Below are 21,612 nucleotides of genomic sequence, written 5' to 3' on the forward strand. Positions count from 1 at the left end.
AGATCTTTAACAGGTTAACTACCTTAAACATAAGACTGGGGAGGAAGTATCTCATATCTGTTAGTAAGATCTTTAACATGTAAACTACCTTAAACATAAGACTGGGGAGGAAGATCTCATATCTGTAAGCAAGATCTTTAACAGGTAAACTACATTAAACATAAGACTGGGGAGGAAGTATGTCATATATGTTAACAAGATCTTTAACAGGTAAACTACATTATACATAAGACTGGGGAGGAAGATCTCATATCTGTGAACAAGATCTTTAACAGGTAAACTACCTTATACATCAGGCTAGGGAGGGAAGATCTCATATTTGTTAGCAAGATCTTTAACAGGTAAGCTACCTTATACATTAGAAGGGAGAAGGGGTATCTCATATCTGTTAACAAGATCTTTAACAGGTAAGCTACCTTATACATAAGAAGGGAGAAGGGGTATCACTCATCTTTTAGCAAGATAACGAAAAGGTTAGCCGCCTCATACAATATATCCTGGCTGTGTAAGCAACATCCTCAGGAAGTAAGTTTTCTTCCATATTCAAGGGTTGGGAGGAGTATCAGCCATTCTATAATACAATGCCAGTCTGGTATTACGTAGAAGGTAAAACAAGTTGTTTTATGACAATTTCATACTGTCTGGTATTTAGTGTTGGGTAAAATAAGCCATTTTATGACAGGTGCTTTTGCTGTGTGGTATGCAGTGCAGTTAAGTAATCTTTCTATCTCACAAGTGTATGCTATCTGGTATATAGTACAGTATAAGGTAAAATAAGCCATTCTGTGACAAGTGCTGTGCGATCTTAAATACAGTGAAGTAGTCTGTTCTATGACGCCAATTCTATGCTGTACATCAACTGTACTTATATAATTCACCAGGGTAACGCAGGGTCCGTATTTGTAAAACACTCGGCTCTTTTGTTCTATTTGATTAGTCTGGCGAAGCTGAAGCATGAAATTTTATCATGAAAAAGCACCAGCCTATAAAATATGTAGAACACATTGAGTGTTGTGTGCCACCATGCTATAAATGGTCGAAGGCCTAACAGATCTGATTTTCAGGTTCATGCAAGCACTCCAATATTAACGGGTGCGTTACGCCTCACTGAATCTGGTCGTTAGTCTTTGTCAAGTTTTCAAATACAAGAACGTTAACAATTGTCATGATTCAAGGAGAGAAAAGAAAGGCAACTTTTCTCCTGCAAACCTGTTCTACACAGGAGCCTTGTCCCTTTTCGTGTCAGACGTGACCTCTTGTTGTGGGTCGCCGCACATCAATAGCATGACATAAAACCCGTTGATAGGATTCTGGGTAACAAAACCTACTCGTCACAGGGCCCCTGGGTGTTGGGCTCATTACTTCAGGTGAAAACGAGACTACTTGACAATTACCTGTCTACCGCCGTAAAAAAGGGTATCCTTATTAGATTTTTGTCGCACATTTAGTTATATATACATGTTGTCTGTCCTTGGAATGTTTAAATCGCATATCGCTCGGTACCATATAGTTAGTCAGCTGTGCTGTGTTCCATGTCCCCATACAAATCTGAAAGCACCCCTGTAGCTCTTACAGGGATGAGTAAGTAATATATATATGTTCCATTTTCGTACCTTTGTAATGATGGTCTGACTCACAGATGGTTGTGTAGAAGGATGTTTATTTCGAAGTGTGATGCTTATTTCTATTTTCACTTTAACTCATTCACCCCTGAAATTTCATGATAGACTATTCCAACCTTTGAATTGGAAGGTTTCAAATGTGTCATCAAGAGTGAATGATTTAACACTTTCAAGTCTTTCAAAGTTTTCTTGGGGGGAAAAACCTCAAAGCAAAATCTGTTTTATTCCACTTAACAACATATCAATGTATTATACTAGAGTTTTGATTGTTCAATTCTTTAAATTAACTGAATATGGAAAAATTGGCTGATTTAAGTCATTAATTGGGAATCGCCCCCACAAAAATGAGACTTGGCAACATGCATTCCATCGTAAAATAAATCAATAGTTGGATCCTTTCGAGTTTCCATTAAACTAGATTTAGAGGAAACTTTTGGATTAGTTTTTAGCTCCATACCACAGCGTCCGTCGTCCGTCTGTCCGTCTGTCCGTCAAATTTTCCTTTAAAACACTACTAGTCATGAATGACTTGAGCAGATTTTGACCAAATTTGGTCAGAAGCATCCTTGGGGGAAGGGGAACAAATAATGTATAGATGGTGGGTCTGGCCCGCCTGGAGGTTGAGGGGCGGGGCCCAATAGAGGAAATATAGCAAATTCTTTAAAATCCTTCTTCCGTCGGAATGAAAGGATTTGTTCCATATTTGGTCTGAATCATCCTTGGGTGAAGGGGAACCAATTTTGTATAAACGGTGGGTGTGGCCCCCCTGGGGGCTGAGGGGCGGGGCCCAATAGGGGAAATATAGCAAAGATTACTTCAGGTTTTTCAAATAACCAATTTTGAACCTCAAAGTTTGTATTTGAATTTGGATGACTGTGTACCTAATACAGTTCAGTAACATTACTGTATATTTAAATAGACCTAATTTTCTCACTCGGAAATCATTTACTGCAATAATTACATCAGAGAAATGACATTGTTTGTATATCACAGATACAGGAAGACGGGCAGTATCAACCCCGGACAGATAGGGGGCAGTAAGCCAAAGGTCACGACCCCTGGTGTGGTCAGCAGAGTCAGGCAGTACAAGATAGAGAACCCACAGATGTTTGCCTGGGAGATACGGCAAAAGTGAGTTGTTTCTTCATTATAATTTTCATACGCTTTTTGTGTTTCTATTGAAGCTCATCGTGTTTTTTTGATTGGTTAATATTAATATATTGGTTAATTGGAAAAAGTCGGCAAAAATGCAGAAGTTGATTGTCGAAAGAGAAAAATCCAAAGCATATAGTTACACATCTAAAAATTGCATTTTCTCTCAAAGGGATAGGAAACTATTTACCAACACAAAGATTCAAAAGTTTGGCGACTGAAGGAACTGGTGGGCAGTAGAATCTTACACTTAATGGAAAAAAGCAAATCTTCTGTGGTCCCTAATTTAAGACGATTTGTAAAAATGGTCACTGGGTTAAATTTTTGTAGATTTCGGTTCTATCAGCCATGGCATGGTGCTGTGGTAAGGACGGATTATAGTGCTATCTATTTCACAAGCTGTATTCATATTTTTCTCAGAAATTTTGTCATTGCCATAATTGAAAACCCTTGAGGGGGAAAAAACCTATACAGTACCAATTTTCAACAGTTCTTTGGTGAAGTTCAGTTTTGGGGAAAAATTGTTTGAATTTTGTATTTGTTTCAAACAAAGTGGGAGCAGGCCTTGCTTTGAAAATATTTTTGTTTTTCAAAGTCTTAAAATATCATCATTCCCAATAAGTTCTTCCACAGCCTAAATAAAATCTTTTCAATCAGCTACATGTTTGTTGTACAGGTTTTCGTGGTTGCATATCATTTTGCATTAAATGTTTGAATTCAAACTTTTGAAAAATGTGTAAATTTATATTGTCAATGTGACGGAATTACTTAATAAATGGTGTAGTTACAAGCTGTAACTTATAGTTACTTGTATTTGTAAATGCTTCAGTCTTCTCTGTCAAAGAATTGCTTGTTTTAAAGTTTGATAACCCTAATTGATTTGAAGGTCAAAAGCTGCTTTCCTATGACCCAAAGCTTATCTAGAGTGGGGACAGCTGACCGCCTGTCTTGATCAGTTTGACCACTACTCGTGGTGACTAGGTGGCGGTGTGCCATGTCCTCTCAGCCCTCAGCAATCTAATGTGCAAAGATATCAGATAGGCAAAAACTAAAAACTATGATAAATTTTTATACAATTTCTGCATTTTACATGGGATAGCATTAGATGTCAAAAATATATGATGTATGTAGTTGCTTAAACTATGGTTAAAGGATAGATAAGAAAAGTTTTGTCCAAGAAAATGGATCAATTTGTGCGGTTTAGGAAGTGTGGTAAGATTTATGGGGCCCCGTATACCGTTGGGGATAAGTTGTGTACTTGTATAAAAACATAAAACATAAAAACTGTGATTGGCATCAATCAGCTACTGATACCAAAAACTGGTGTCTCTCCTGAAAAATATTTCTCGTTATGCTCACTTGGGCACTAAATATTTTTATCGACTTTATTGAAGAAAACAAAATTGTCTGTGTTTGGTAACGCTTATCTCGCGACGCTTTATACTTTTATCAATTTTTATTGAAAAAATGTTCTTCCATTTTTTGCAATGCTTCTTGACCAGGTACTTAGTGTTAGACACAGCTAGAGATTGAAGCTGATATTTCATATTTTGTTGACTTTGATAAAAAAAAAAAAATCATCCATGTGCTTGAGGCACAAGTTTCTTATTCAGAAGATGGTCTGGTGGATGGAAGCTACTGCATCCGTATAGGACATGTGCGTCTCTGACCAGATTCCTTCTGAATAACACTAAAATCACACAGCTTTTGTACAGCACAACAGTATGCATGACTATAAAGAATTAGTTAAGACTATTGACAATTAATTGTGTTGCCGTCAAGACAGACGGTTAAGGCCATTGACTGTAAAATCGTGTTGTCCTTTTGATTGAAAGTTAAGGATATTGACTGTAAAATTGTGTGTCCTTCTAATGGACACTTAAGGCCAATGACTAGAAATGGTGTAACCTTCCTGATCGATAATTGATTCAGACTATATTTACTGTAATTATTATCTACCTTCAGATTTAGATTCAGTTCAGGTAAATGACTTAAATAAGTGTTGCCCTCTTGATAGAGAATTAAGACTATTGACTATAAAAAGGTTGCCCTCCTGAAAAGGAAGTAGTTTTAACTAAAGTAGTTTTAACTAAAGACTGTTGTTTGTAAATGGTGTTGGCCTCGATCCTGATAGAGAATTAGTTAAGACTAAAGACTGTTGACTGAAAATGGTGTTTCCTCTTGATAGAGAATTAGTATACAGTTAAAGTATGGGGTTGAGGGATATAGCAAGTTTGTGGTGTCCCGAGACCAGGTCTAGTTCCCGAGGCGAAGCCGAGGGAAATAGGCATGGTCAGGGGACACCAGAAACTTGCTAACATCCCTCAACCCCATACTTTAACCGTTTTATTATACCGATATATACACACTGGAGAGATAGTTTTAACTAGAAATTATTTGTAAACCATAAGCTGTAGATCACAATAGAGCCAAAAATGCTTCCGATTTCGGTAGCAAGCTCCGCCCACCTCACGCGTCGGTTCCGAGTTCGGTAACAAGCTCCGCCCACCTCTCGCCTGATTGGCTCGGCGGAAACACCCGAGTGTAGGTGTGTTTTAGTTCCCAGACTAACACACATGACTAAAACACAGTCAGGCAAAAGTGGGGATATATTCGATTTAACCAATTACTTTTATATAGAGTAAATAAAGTAGAGGTATAATAATAAAGACTAAAGACTCTTGATTGTAAATGGTGTTGGCCTCCTGAAAAGGAAGTAGTTTTAACTAAAGACTGTTGTTTGTAAATGGTGTTGGCCTCGATCCTGAAAGAGAATTAGTTAAGACTAAAGACTGTTGACTGAAAATGGTGTTTCCTCTTGATAGAGAATTAGTTAAGACTAAAGACTCTTGATTGTAAATAGTGTTACCCTCCTAATGGAGAATTAGCTAAGACTTACAACTATTCATTGTAAATGGTGTTACCCTCTTGACAGAGATTTTGTTCAGACTTAAGACTGTTGATTGTAAATGGTGTTACCTTACTGATAGAGAACTAGTTAAGACTTCAGACTATTGATTGTAAATGGTGTTACCCTCCTGTTAGAGAATAAGTTAAGACTAAAGAATGTAGATTGTAAATGGTGTTACCCTCCTGATAGAGAATAAGTGAAGACTAAAGAATGTGTATTGTAAATGGTGTTTCCTCCTGATAGAGAATTAGTTAAGACTAAAGACTGTTCATTGTAAACGGTGTTGCCCTTTTGAAAGAGAATTAATTAAGATTAAAGACTATTGATTGCAAATGGTGTTACCCTACTGATAGAGAATTAGTTTGGCTATAGACTGTTTATTGTAAATGATGTTACCCTTTTGAAAGGGAATTAGTGAAGACTGAAGACTATTGATTGTAAATGGTGTTAACCTCCTCAGGTAGGTAATCTATTAAGGCTATTGACTAAAAGTTTAGCCAGTGGAGCTGCTGTACTATACAGTAGACGTATTAGAAATGGAAAAACTTAGCTGCTATTGCTTTTCACAATTTTTTTTTTTTAAATACACTTAAAATAATTTTCTTTCAACCTACTTTCAATCCAAACTTGATTTTAGATTTTTCATAATGCTCTTAAATTTATATCACAATTATCAGTATATTGTTATAAGACTCTTTCAGAAAAATACTTAAATGGTCTTGTTTGTGTTTACAATTGAGATGTGCTTTTTTACATAGTTTACATAGTTATACTGCTTTCGAGTAACACTTCAGGATTGGTTTTAATGTCGTTTAGTTTTAAAAGTGACATGTCAAAGTCTCGGCTATGAGCAGGGATGTCCACTGTGATATAGATAGTGACGGAGACACACTGTTTTAACAGCTGAACCCCACGGATTTATAGCTTTATGGCTGTAAATACCATCGCTATTCAATCCCAATTTTTATCGTAGTTCACGCATGGCTCGTGTATTGACGGCCTAATGGTAGCCTTATCAGACCTAAATGCAAAGCAGTCCTTGTGAAGGTTTTCTTGTAGATGAAATCATAATGCAGTATTGAATGTATTGATCCAGGATAATTTGTGTTAGAGTCTTACATTGTTAGAAAACAAGCAGGACATAGAAAAACCTGTGTAGCCGATTTCAAAGAGAGGCAGCGATGCATGGCCTTTCTTATTGAATCTAAACACTCGTAACATTTATGGTTATATTTCATTGAATCTCAGCATGTAACAACAGACCCACAAGTAAGGGAGACGTGTTCTGTCATCTCCGCACAACCGTTACTGTAGGCTGGCCCCTCACAGGGGAAATGCCGTTAAAAGCGTACTGTCAAGCATGTACGTCACTTCCCCGGGTGTAGGTACTTAGGGACATGGCGTACCATGCACCTACAATGTTACTGTAAGCACTGGCTGCTCGCCACATTCATACCCGTCACAGTCAATTTGGGCCCTCTATATGAACTAACACATTAGCATGCTTTAGCCAACGTTATCACTTTGTCATTTCAATGAGTGTAGGAAGTTTTTTACAGTGGTTTTACGGTCAATGGGTTTTTCTTTTGTGTTGGAAACTCCAACATAATTGCTAAGCTTTCAAAAGCTTTCTGCACAATCAATTTAAACTGACTCGATAGCATCTCAATCCTATCGTTGTCATTACCCAGGCCGCGATTTATCACCTGTGCTAGCGGACGAAATACACTGTGCATCAAGGCGTAACAGCTTAGTTGATGATACACCATTGCCCAAACACAATGTAATCCTTTTTCGCACCGTTTTACTCGTTTTTTTAGCCCGAGTTACGATCGTATCTCTCTATACAATGATTGCTTTTGGCATCACAGCGATTACTTTGAGCCGTTGGATGTCATACCCTGCATTTGCCGGAATGGTTTCATGATACACTTCACTTCTTTGATAAAATCTCGTTGCATCTCTTGGATTAGGTGATGTCGGAAAAAGATAAGATTCAATCCTGAGCTTGTGTTTTGTAATTTCTCATTCCCTAATACCTGACTGGAAATTGTACACTTCCGAAATTATATAAGACTCTTTATATTGGAATGGTTTTTTTTTCTTTTACTTACGTATCTTTTTGTCAAGTCAAATGTTTGTTGTAAAACTAAAAAGATTGTTAGGTATGGGTCGGGGGATAGAATTTCACAAACTGTCGACTACTATTATCATGATTCACACCATCTTCCAATCTCAAAAAGTACTTCCTTTTAATTCAAAGAACAATCTGACTCTGTCGTCCCTAAATGTTGACAATGGGATCTTCTTTTAATTCATTAAGACAGTCCATTGCATTTAGCAGGGTAGAAAGGTCACACCTATGGGACTAAAATCTTGAAGTTTACTTAATGAAAAGAAAGGGTGTTTAGATTTATTTAAAGGCAGCTTCGAGGATAAGAACTTCCAATTTTAATAAAATCGTGTGATGTTATCTGCGTACCCACACAAGAATGTCCCCCAATGGTAGTGTCTGTCTGTTCTTGAAGTGTTTCTTAAACTACGGCTCACTTTTATTTCTTTATCAGTTTCTGCTGTGCTTCTGAAGATTTTTTTCTTCCATCACCTTTTCGTCTTTACAATGTTTTACCTCAGAAGAATAGTTTGTCTGTACTCAAAGATCAACTGATCATTGCTGCAATTTGGCTTCATTTATTATAGTATTGTTCTCTTGGTAGTAGACTTAGCCAAGAATTTCACTTAACTTTTGTTTCAGTCAGACACATCTTACATTCTAAATCATTCATATTTTTTTTTGCGTACTCTCCGTTGATTCTTATATAACATAAATCCTTAATATCAAGTCTTGTGTCCTTTTAAGTAAAATCTAATCAAAATAAATAGATAAAGCATGGACTTGCAAAATGATGATGCTGAGAAAAGATTCTCACTTCACCTGTGTGGCACAAGGGAAATAACTCCAAATATTTGTGGTTCTGGTTATTAAGTTGAACCGAAATATTTGCTTGATTTTTTTTGTGTTTTTGTTGATTTTTTAGGAGTTAGGCTGACTTAATTGATGAAAAAATATATCTTTGAATATTTAGGACAACATTTTCATAATCTACAATTAATTTAGAGCAGAATATTTGGAATTTAAAAAAATTGTAGGAAATTGTGTATGACTAAGTTGTTTGACCTAATCTGTTGTCAGGGTCTGATGGGCTTGCGATAACAGAAATCAATACGGACATTATGAAATTAACAGAGTATAATAACGCCAACTGCTTTGCTGAGTGTGTAAGAAGTGGCTGGGAACCAATATCGCCACGACTGGAAACGGGTCGCAATACATTATGCTGTAGTCTTGGCGTAGTTGGGAAAAGCAGCTCTTGGCCAGAGTTAGCCACAGTCCTTAATACAACATTTTGTATTATATTTCACAACAGCAAACTTTGTACAAGATGGACATCAGTTCCATTATCACAGGTAGCCTTGTAGTAGTACAGTCACTTTTAATTCAATGCAGGCTTTTATCATAATCAACGGTTTCCAATTATTATTTTTAGTAAAACTGATTTTCAAAATAATATAATTTTGTGTTTTTCAGGTTGTTGAGTGATGGAATTTGCAATGAGAAGAACATCCCTTCAATAAGTTCAATCAACCGTATCATCCGTGACAAAGCTATCCTACAGCGCAGGTCCCTGGACCTGGCTGGATTCACGGACTCCGAAGATGTAAGTGAAATTGTTATTTACCTAAAGGACTTATATATGATTGGATTAATGTAATGAAGAAATCCAACTTATAGTAGAACAATAATGTTAAAAATATATCAAGTAACATGAATAATTTTCCTTTTTTTTTTTTTTTTTTACATAAATAAAGAATAAAAAATAAAATAATGAAGACATTTTCTTTAAGTACTGTATTTGATCTAATAAAGGTGCTTGTCCTATTAAGGGGTTTCCCACCCTTTTTTGGAAAAAAAAACAACAAAAAAACCAGCAGGGTACTGGGTCACGATCTGTCATCTTGAACATTTCCAGGATACTTGTAGATATTTTGAAAAATGCATGTAGCATGATACAGAAAATTCACATGATTATTCCTAAATGCATCATCTGTATTACCATAACAAAAAGTTGGAATTCAAATTAATATTACACAATAAACACAAATAAATGACGCCTGCAATAATGCAAATTTAGAGTTTAATAAAAAAATATTTAGGGAATCCTTACAGTCAAGTACATAGAAGTATTATCTTTCTAATTAGATGGCAGCAGAGATCATAAGTGTTTATTGATTTTGAAGTCACCCCAATCAGGCTGTTGGGGGCCCTTGTCCGCGAACTGTTAATGACTGCTTTTATGCACACACACACTTGTCTGATTCAGTCGGATTTGTAGATGCTGGTATACAACAAAGATCTCTACAGTTTGCGAACAATAGGAAGATTTGTCAACAAATATTAGACCCCAGGCTTAGAAACAGTGGTTAACTGACCGGGATGGCGATAATGGGGTCATATTTTGTCTGATTTTAATAAATATTGATGTTTGCAAGCTGATGCAGTTTCTATCTTCCTGCCTTGGACACATCACCATAGTTAGGGAAAACAAGAGTTCTATTCACTGACTATTACCCAGCTATAAATATACATCCTTGCATACCTCAGTAACTGTTAGTATATAATCTGTTGCAGAAAAGTTAAGATAAATGTTACTTAATAAGGGCACTCCTTCTCTCAATTAGCCGCACCCTGCATCCTTATTAGGTCAAATACAATAGTTCAACTACCCAATCAAAATAACCAGTCTTCATTAACCACTAATTAACCAGAAATATATCAACATACAAATGTTACCAAAAGAAATGCATTTATAAGATCATGAATGCAATAACCAAGGAGATCAATGTTATTTTAATGCTTATGCTGCCTGGCAAAATGTGAGATCAGTTTAAGCTATTTCAGATTATCCTCCCCACATACAGATACCCTTTGCCACAAGTTTTAGATATATTATTAGATCAATTTGTCCATTATATAATGGATTTTGGATTTATCTAATTAATTTTCATAATGGCATGAATGTTAAAAAGAAAATGCTGTACAAATGTTAAGAAACTTTACCTAGACCAATCCTGAGACTTCACCTTGTATGTTTGTGTTACAGACTATTAACCTAGACCAATCCTGAGACTTTATCTTGTATGTTTGTGTTACAAACTATTAACCTAGAACAGTCCTAGACTTTACCTTGTATGTTTGTGTTACAGACTATTAACCTAGATCAGTCCTGAGACTTTACCTTGTATGTTTGTGTTACAGACTTTTAACCTAGATCAGTCCTGAGACTTTACCTTGTATGTTTGTGTTACAGACTTTTAACCTAGATCAGTCCTGAGACTTTACCTTGTATGTTTGTGTTACAGACTATTAACCTAGAACAATCCTGAGACTTTACCTTGTATGTTTGTGTTACAGACTATTAACCTAAACCAATACTGAGACTTTACCTTGTATGTTTGTGTTACAGACTATTAACCTAGACCAATCCTGAGACTTTACCTTGTATGTTATTGTTACAGACTATTAACCTAGAACAGTCCTAGACTTTACATTGTATGTTTGTGTTACAGACTATTAACCTAGAACAGTCCTGATACTTTACCTTGTATGTGTTACAGACTATTAACCTAGAACAGTCCTGAGACTTTACCATGTATGTTTGTGTTACAGACTTTTAACCTAGATCAGTCCTGAGACTTTACCTTGTATGTTTGTGTTACAGACGATTAACCTAGACCAATCCTGATACTTTACCTTGAATGTTATTGTTACAGACTATTAACCTAGAACAGTGCTAGACTTTACATTGTATGTTTGTGTTACAGACTATTAACCTAGACCAATCCCGAGACTTTACCTTGTATGTTTGTGTTACAGACTTTTAACCTATACCAATCCTGAGTCTTTTCCTTGTATGTTTGTGTTACAGACTATTAACCTAGACCAATCCTGATACTTTACCTTGTATGTTTGTGTTGCAGACTATTAACCTAGACCAATCCTGATACTTTACCTTGAATGTTATTGTTACAGACTATTAACCTAGAACAGTGCTAGACTTTACATTGTATGTTTGTGTTACAGACTATTAACCTAGACCCATCCTGAGACTTTACCTTGTATGTTTGTGTTACAGACGATTAACCTAGACCAATCCTGATACTTTACCTTGAATGTTATTGTTACAGACTATTAACCTAGAACAGTCCTAGACTCTACATTGTATGTTTGTGTTACAGACTATTAACCTAGACCCATCCTGAGACTTTACCTTGTATGTTTGTGTTACAGACTTTTAACCTATACCAATCCTGAGTCTTTTCCTTGTATGTTTGTGTTACAGACTATTAACCTAGACCAATCCTGATACTTTACCTTGTATGTTTGTGTTACAGACAACTGATATGGATGACCTACCCCTGGACACGGAGGGCATACAGAAGTACATGTTGTCTGTGCCACACTTACATGCTGCAGCTGCTCAGATGCAGCAGGTGGGCGTGACGACGGCATCATCGGGGGCAGCTCCCATAGATACAACCTGTACCATCATCCCAATCCAGGCCGTTACCTTGGATGCAAGCCAAACGATCATGGTGCCAGCCATGTCGGGTGTTGGTCAACAGATGATGTTGGCCCAGACACCTCTTTCACTCCCTCAGTCCCCTCCTCAAGTCCTCACACAGTCCCCCACTACATCCCAGACTGACAAATTCTCCCCAAAGGACAAACTCTCGCCAAAGTCAAAGGAACCTCAGGCCAAAGGTCAAGGTCAAAGTGGGGTCCTGGAGGGTGAAACACAAATTATGTCTGTTGAGGAGAGAAACACTGATGAACTTAACAAGAGTGGAGGAAGCACTGGCTCCAATGGAAAGTCGGATGTGTCCAGACACAACAGCCTGCAAGCAGTTATCTCGCACCTGATCTCCACACAGACGGCAGCCATGATGAAGGAGGGCGAGAGCCTGGATGAGACAGATGCTGCCACCAAGTCCATACAGATGGGGTCTGGCGGGGTTGTCATTAATGCACAATCTCCCGAACAACCTCGCACCTCAGCTCCCTCTAGTGTCAGTCCTACAATGTCCTCACAGAGAAGTCCACAGACAAAGATATCAAGAGGTCGTTCACGCGTATCTAGTCGCAGTGAAGCAAGTTCGTCTAACAGCTCATCTCCCACAGGGGTAGCGAGAAGCACACCAGGACAGAAATCGCGTTCCAACAGAGAGGTGGCTAGTAGGATCCCAGTCAATGGGAATGTTGTGTTCAATTCAAATCCCAACCCAGTTGGATTTGACAAGTTTGGTGCCATATACTATGACTACAACTTGCCAGACAGGGGCCTAGGAGGAGGTGCCCAAGTTCCCACGAGATCTCCAGTCCCACAAGCAGCAGTGGCTGGGCCTCAGACGGCTGGGCCTCAGACGGCTTCTAATGTGGTAAACCTAGTGCCAACCATGTGGCACTACCCTCAATCTCCGGTCCAGCTACCTGTTACCAGTCCCAACCCCTCAGAGCGAAGTGGACCCTCCCCCCTCGACTTGTCGGCAGCTCACCCCAGGGATATGCCGAAATTGAAAGAGGAGCCAAAAGATGTTGAGAAAGTGGACACTCTACCCTGTAGTGAAGTCATCACTCCAAGACCTCCACAGTTGGAGAAGGAACAGTGTCTTCCTGCAGACAGTACTTCTCCATTCATGTCTCAAAATACTGGTACAAAGATGCCCGCCGAAACACAGCAGGTTTTACCAGGACAACAGACGCCATCTGGCTCTCCTCAGAGTGTGGGTGATAAACAACAAATATCCAACAAACAAAGACTGTTATATGAACAGAACATGCTCATCTTCGGTGAAAAGGAGGTGGAGATTATTTCTGTCGGAAATAATAAGTGGATTGTGAGGAATGAGAAAGAATTATATACGGTTGTGAATAAAACAGGCGAGGAAGTGCTCAGAGAAACGAACCCTACGGAACTGTCCTCAGGTCAAAAGCTCACAAACTATGTCACTTCTGTGTCCAACACTGACAAAACGCCTGCTTACTCTCAAGACATTGTCATGGTCGCATCGAATATGGCAACCCTATCTCAGACTGCTGTTGGCAGTCAAAGCTCTCCGCCAAACAAACGTCAACAGGAGTCCAACAGTAGCAACCAAGGAAATGACTCTCACAAAATTCTTAAACTATCTAACGGAGATGTTCATAGGCAGGTTGCCGGTGCTACAGAGGTGTCATTTCCCTCCTCAGTCGGGGTTGTGAACGTGCCACTAGTGAACGGTGAACAACCAAAACAACCATCCATATCCCAGAATTCCACACTAGTTCAGAGTGAATCTATAAATAGCTCAAATCCTCAAAACTCCGTGGGAGAGGCGGATGATAGGGGATTCCCTGTCCTGCAGCAGATGTTGAAGCCTGCATAGATATAGTGAAATTGATGTCTTCAATTTCTAAGAGAAATATTCCCTACGTCCAAAGCTTAAGACTGTTCAGTGTGTCATATTATTATTGATTTGTTGTGTTGGTGTTTACATATCCCTCAATGGACTTCATTGAAATCAGACTTATTAGTTCCCGTGAAAAAACCCAGAAACATTCATTATTTGTCTAGAACCCCTGTGTGATGAAATCCAGTTTGATGCTTATGATGATTAATAATTATATATAAAATTCAAATTTCTGCAATATTGTTTGAAAGTTGTTGTAGCTGTAGTATCTTGTTATAAATGTTTTGAATATTTTTAATCCAAATTTATTGTCATCATTAGTAATTTGGTTTTACTGTTATAGCTTGTCCTCGTGTTAGCCCGGACATCCAAACATTTTGTTATCTATATACCGAGTTGTCAAACAGTATGAAATATAAATATTTTAGATGAAATTAGATTTTTAAGGCTTTTTATGTGAAATGGTAGTATTTTATCTCCAGAATGATTTGCCAAATGCTTTAATACATTGTGATTTACGCTAGAAAAAATTGATATACCAAGTTCATCCAAGGACGCCGTATAAATCCTGCAACAAAGAATTTAATTGTCTTGTGCACAACTTGAAGTAAAATTAGTCCCGGGGTTTGCTGGAAAGCCATTCTATACATGGTATAGAACTGTTCTCCTGTTAACAACAGCTTTATTTTAAATCCTGACATTTTAATTTGATATTGAAACTTTAGTGGCCATACCATGCAGCATTAGTAGTGTGTAGATTTAAATTATGTTATCACAAAGTTCTGGACTATTTACACTGTACCCAGCAGGCCAGTATATAGAATATACCACACCTGTTATTTTCTCAAGTCAAATTCTTTAGTTATCTGACTATTTCACAGAAATTGTTAATTTTTTTTTAAATTTCAGAAAGCCAAAAAAAATCCTAAAAATCCACGATCACCAAACAAATTGCAGTAATATGGAAATATACATTTTAATATCTTAATACTGAGATTTTCATTTTTTTTTATAAATTACTTTTACTTTTTAATAACACATTCAAGCAAGCTTACATTGTCACTTTCGACCATGTTTTGTTTTATCATCAGGAATTAAATTGTTATTTTACATATTTTTCCTAGTGCAAAACATGAAAGTCACTCAAGGTAGACAAGCATATGTACGGTACAGATTCCAGGATGTCTGGATCCTTTGGTTAGACTAGACCAACACAGTTTTATGAGTTAACTAAACAATACAAGAAGATGAGTTGTAACGTGGTTGGTGACACTGGAAGTGGAACGTGTTGTAATTCAACAAGGCTTTACTGTGTACTATGTTGGGGCGTAGACATATTCCCAGATCCAATGTTGATTTGTTATTAAGGGATCCTTTCATGGTAAACCTCTAATGATTTGCTTTACAAGATTTTAATCTTATTTTATCTTGTTTATATTTTAATTAAGTTATTTGAGTACAAAAAAGGTTACAAATTAATTATTGCATTTGTTACGAAATCCCAGGTTGTTTTGGCTACGGCTGTACTTGTTTTGTTAGTGTCGTCGCCATGACTTCAGTTTCCATGGAGATGTAGAAATTTATAGATATATATATATATATATATACATATGTATTATCCTTTGCTTTGACAATCACTTGAATTCCATTTTTTGTGTCTGTTGTAGAAATGTTTCATTTTAAATGTAACAATTTTTTGGGGAAGTTGTTCCTAATTGTTAGATTATATTGTTATTGGCTTGTAGCGTTGGAACTCTTTCTGGCTGAGCACTGAGGCTAAAAAACATGCAGTTTAAATATTGCACCAGAAAAGTGAAAACCATCCATGATGCTTTGCTTGAATTTTTTTGTATAATATCCAACCATTTTATAATTTCTTTCAGAGCTAGTCTATTATTTAGTAGTGGCATACTATTAATAGATTAAATGTAATTTTCGTTGTGACCTGTTGACAGAAGTTCCTTTGTCATCTGTTAGTGAGTGGCATGCTAGTAAAAGAAGTGACACAAATAAAAGTTCATCTTGAAAAATTGAAGGATAAAAACGTGATATAGAACTAATTTTAAACACTGATAAAATGGTTTGATTTGTATCATTGCCATTTATTAGCTTAAGCTTCATTTCCTGTTACTTTGTCCCATTGGTGGACAAGTCATGATATTTTTGTGACTTTTCCTTATAAGATAAATTAATTTTATGCCTACGTGTAATTAATCTATAAATCTCTCATCATGGTACATGTGCAAAGTGATTTGGTCAAAGGGAAACAACTCTGTCACTAACCCACGACAAACAGACAAGGGTAGCAAATACTCGTTCCTGATCTGGAGTATATTATGTTGAAGTAAATTCCCCTTCCTATCAGATATGACCAAAATATTACACAAATTCAAATTTTTGGTTTCATTATTAACATTAATATTCACAAATTCTCTTTTTGTATACAAACAAGCCAAATATGAATATATGAAAGGTGTATTTTTTGTTGAATAGTTTTGATTGAATCAGCATTACTTGCAATTACAAAGCAACGTCAATAACATAACTTGTATAAATACATATTGATATATTTATTTAACTGCACTGATGAAAAACAACTTCAGATCACATTTTACAACTCTGTTTCAAAAGATGTTGATTTTTTTTTTGTAAAAAAAAAAGAAATAAAGATGTTGATTTTATTTTTACCGATAAAAAAAGAAATGTTTATTTTTGTTGTGAAATTTTCATGGGAATTTTTTTATTCAATTTGTCATGGCATTGCCAAACTTTAAATGTATTGAATGTTTATCGTCAATTTGTTTAAGTATTGTGATACAGTGATGGGACAACAATTCACAAACCAGGCCCAGTCGGACTCTGTTGTCACATGATCTTCATGTATAATAAGTTGTGAAAATGTCAATCTCAATTCAAACTGGTTCATAATATTCCGACATCAATCATCAAATCTTAGCTAGATTAGCAAACAAAAAATGTCCATGTTTTTTTTTTTTTTTTTTTTTTTTTTTTTTTTTTACTTTTACACAATATTCTTAATTTCATACATGGCCTATTTTTTTAAAGCCTTACAAGTCTGAGAATGTTGTGAAATTGGTAAAGGCAATTTACTTGTATGCAGTTATACATGTTTGAGGTACTTTCGTATTCTTAACTGAAATGATCCCTTGTGCACTGACAATTTTCAGGATGTTAGACGGAACATAGCTAAATGGTGTATTTTGGATAAGTTGGATGGAGCTGTGAGAATTTATCTACAAGTAATACTGCAGCAAGGTTTGCTTTGATCTATTCTGGCCGTTGAAAATGCTAAGTTTATTTTCAGCATTGTTAAAATAAGGAAAAAGTGTACCAAAATTTTGGAACAATTCTTACACAAGTAGATTTGAAACGTCACTTTTTAGTTGAACTTTGTAAAATGATAGAAAATAAGAGTGAAAATTGTATGAACCTAAGGAAGGTGCTGTTTAAAATCAATTTAAACAATTTCAGTGTCTGTGGCGAGAATTGGTTTTCATTTACTTCTGTACAATTGCAATTGATGATGTTATTCCTTTTTGTAAAGTTTGTTTCGCTGTCTCTGGTCGTTTTGTATTAAAAAAGAAGCTTGGTAACTAGTTGGTCAAAATGAAATTACAGAAATTACTTGTCCTGTGAAATGCATGCTTTGATATTTATGTGGATATACAAATATTTTCATCATCACTGTTATTTATTTAATGTGTTAATAAAAAAATGAAGTGTATTTTCACAGAAAACAATCAAATTTTTTTTGCAGAGGTTATGTCCCTTTGTAGAAATCCAACACATTGCAGTGCATGCAGTGAGATTTTCAATGTAATTTGTTTCTGGTACTCTGATTGTTTATAGATAGGAACATCACAAATACATATCATCTTTATAATACCTTCACTGTTGCTTTTCTAAGGAAAATCTTGTAGCATTTTCAGACTATACAAACCTTGTTGGATGTTGTATCTTTGTGAACTTGCCTGTCGTCCCAGCTGATCATGGTTGATGCAAACATATATATTTTGTAGGAACTTGGTTATTGTGTTCTTCTGTCCGCTTTCTTTATTTAAAAATACTTTCCTATTTAATCGATCATGAGAAAAGGCAAAAATATGTTTGAAAATTTGTATCAAATACTGGTATGCATGACCTGTTAGAAAAAATGCATGCGTCTTTTTTTAATTTGTTACTTTAGGTAAAATGGGATGCTTACCATAAAGATAATGATGGGCAGCTATTTCAAGAAAAAATAATTAAATTATGACTTTGTCCAGAACAATATATAATATAAAAGATGAAGTTAAGTTTAGGATTCATGTTTTGTAATATACATTTGTGTTCAAGTATTCTGAAAAGTTTTTTTTATTTGTTCAGTTATAAAAATATATATATTTAAACTCCTGTGTTCTTGATAAGCATGACATAATGATGGTTGTTGTTTGGTAGTGAGACCGACTTGTTGAATGGTGCGTCAACATCAAGGCCCACTTGGTCAAACTTTATCAGCAAAGTCTGTCGGGTTTGTATTGTTAATTCTGATTGTTTCAAACCCCTGAAATCATTGATAAAGGTTCAGTGTATTCTACAGTGTATACAAATTTAGGTTAAAATAATCCTGGGTGACGATATGATGATGGATTTCTTGTAATCAGATATTTGATTTAAGAAAAAAACACAAAGATTTTCCTTTTGAATTTCAATCAAAAAAGAAAAGAAAAAATGCTTATTTGGATTTGAATGAGTGGGCTAAATTGCTGCTATCATAAATGTTGATTAATTCGCCAAAATATGTTTTCCTGATCGGGAATAATTATGAAGTAGAATGATGATTTTCACTGATTCTATATGTTGTCAGCAAAAACGTAAAAGTCAGTGAAAATTTAAAACAATAATAGATTTAATTTTGATATTGCTAGTGTTGTATCTTCTGGTATCTTCTGTGTACACTTAAAGTCCGTGTCTAGTGATGGACACATTCTACCGATATTTCTAATTACAGCCCACACTTTCTATTGTACCCAGTGCTAGTACCTTTGGGTGGTGTTTTTAGAATCTATATTTTCCATGTGTTTGCGCTTGTTTGTTCTATGCTTATGTATAACAGAGTTTCGTGTGATAAGGTGATCACTTCCTGTGAAGGCCGACCTATTCAGAGAAAAATCAGGTTGTATATATATATATATACATTATAAATAGCTGATAGTTTTTAATTCCCTTTTGATCTTGATGTAGATCACTCCATGAAACCAAAGAGATATGATGTATTTAAGGTGACACACTGCTGTCTAAAAAGCACCCACCAACACAGAAGAGTTCGTAATCATTTTAAGGGATTTTAGTTTTCCATCAGAATGTTACTGAAGATTGCATCATCAGATATTTCAAAAACAGAGCCAATTGTTGCTATAAGACATATCTAAACATATTTTAACAACTTATTGGTTTTACATAATGAATTATCCAAAACGTTAACAGTTTGTTATCACTTGTGTGATTAGTGAGTTAAATATTTAAAATGATGAACAGTATATAAAAGTGTCGGATTACAAGGAAAAGTTTGTTACCAGTTAATCAAAACTTGGATGAGATAAAAGAAAAAAGAAAAATTGGCATTCAGTTTTCCCCCCATCACGTGATGTTTCAATTACAGAACTCTTGTGTAGTTGGAGTCAGTTTTGTAATGCTTGGTGATGGGAGCAGGGTGTCACCCTAAGCCTGTAGATGATTTGTGCTGTACCAATTAATTGAGACAATGACTTTACAATGATGGAGGCCTAGCCGCCCACTGTTGTCTTGGTGTGTTGTTTGTGAACTATGTCAGAAATACTGTGTTATTAAATTTAATACGATTGTTGTCAATCGCTGACAATCAGTAAAGTGATTTGAAAAAAAAAAATTGTAATGTTTTTTTTATTTTTTACATAAACAAAAGTTTCTTCCCTTGGCGATGTCTTTTGAGTATATAACCATCATAATTGGGAAAGACTGTTTTGGATAGAAAAAATCTCAGAACTTAGGCAAAGATGGAAACAAGACTAAAATTAAGGAATAGTTTGAGTAAAAAGTACCAAAAGTATCTTTATTTAAATGAAAATTTCAAAATAAAAAATAGAACCTACAGTAAGAAAAAATACTGTTTCAGAATATGTTGTGAACTGATATATCTTGAGTGTTGAACTAGTAGAGGTATGGAATGAGATACCAACGAGCAGACATTGGACTAGTAGAGGTATGGAACGAGATACCAACAGCAGACGTTGGACTAGTAGAGGTATGGAACGAGATACCAACCAGCAGAGGTTGGACTAGTAGAGGTATGGAACGAGATACCAACCAGCAGACATTGGACTAGTAGAGGTATGGAACCAGATACTTAGTCTGTGATGGTGAAAACCTTCCATCAATTTCATTGTTACTTAAACATGACGCACTTCTTTCCAACTCTCCCTATTTAGGAGGGAGACTCACGATTTAATATTAAATTCAGCATTTTTAACCTGTGTATTTGCTAAACTATTCCTTTATTATAAGATCTAATGATGGAACCTGAAACAACAATCAAAATATGTCATTTTTAAGCGTTATTTACTCAAGGAGTAAATGCACATTTCATTTAATTTTGAGCATGCAGAATCTTCCCCCATAGAAATTTCGAAAAGTTTGCACGTATGTCCCGAGGTGGTACCGTCATGCATTAATTGCATTACAATATAGCTTCAGAATTTTATCAGAGACGCTCTGATGAAAATACCAATTCTTAACAAAGGACATGTACACGAAAAAGAGGGGGATGTCGTACACCCAACAATTAGTACATCAAGGAGGGGAGTCGCACCACAACACTTCCATGACTCGTCAACGTCACAGTCTTTGTTACCTGAATACAATCAATCAAAGGGACTTGATCATTTGTTTTTGGAAGAAACGTATATCATATCCATGGAAGGAGAATTAATTGTATGTGCATATAGGAGGTTTCTAAAACATTATCTATCTTTCCAACGGTGATAAGCATATTTTTGTGCATCACTTAGAAATGTGATTCTCATGCGACAAATTTACTAAGTGGGTCGATTTTTCGAGCTTTCCACCCTTCTGGTATCTATCAAAATTGGGTGGCATTTTCTTCGAAAGTTGATCTACCCCCCCCCCCCCCCCCCCCCCCCCNTACACCTTAGTTTTGGTTCAAGTGTAACAAATTCTCAAGTCCCTGTGTAATCAATTGCAAAACTTCAGTCTTCAGCCAGGACCGCCTTTCGTTGGGCGTCTACTGCACTAGAACGTCCTCAGAGTGAGCCAAAAGTATTCGGCCAAAGGATCACTGCTACTCTGTGAATGGTTTCTAGTCACTGCCATCTCTCCGACGGTTGTAGAGTCTCTGTACTGCTGGTTTCCATTAACTTCCCT

The 21,612-nt window shown here is 36.1% G+C and overlaps 1 protein-coding gene across 9 annotated transcripts in view; it reads left to right on the forward strand.

Annotated features, from left to right (window-relative positions):
- Window positions 1-20,089, forward strand: part of LOC110455265 — a 100,852-nt gene extending 80,763 nt beyond the window's left edge. For all 9 annotated transcript variants that reach the window (XM_021505269.1, XM_021505277.1, XM_021505278.1 and 6 more), the window contains 3 exons: window positions 2,616-2,753; window positions 9,275-9,404; window positions 12,139-20,089. In XM_021505269.1, coding sequence (XP_021360944.1) covers window positions 2,616-2,753; window positions 9,275-9,404; window positions 12,139-14,169 — 2,299 coding nt within the window. In that variant the 3' untranslated portion in view covers window positions 14,170-20,089. The remainder of the gene's footprint in view (window positions 1-2,615; window positions 2,754-9,274; window positions 9,405-12,138) is intronic.
- Window positions 20,090-21,612: the final 1,523 nt, after the last annotated feature.

Source organism: Mizuhopecten yessoensis, unplaced genomic scaffold (assembly GCF_002113885.1).
Source record: "Mizuhopecten yessoensis strain PY_sf001 unplaced genomic scaffold, ASM211388v2 scaffold8195, whole genome shotgun sequence".
Classification (NCBI taxonomy): Eukaryota; Metazoa; Mollusca; class Bivalvia; order Pectinida; family Pectinidae; genus Mizuhopecten; species Mizuhopecten yessoensis.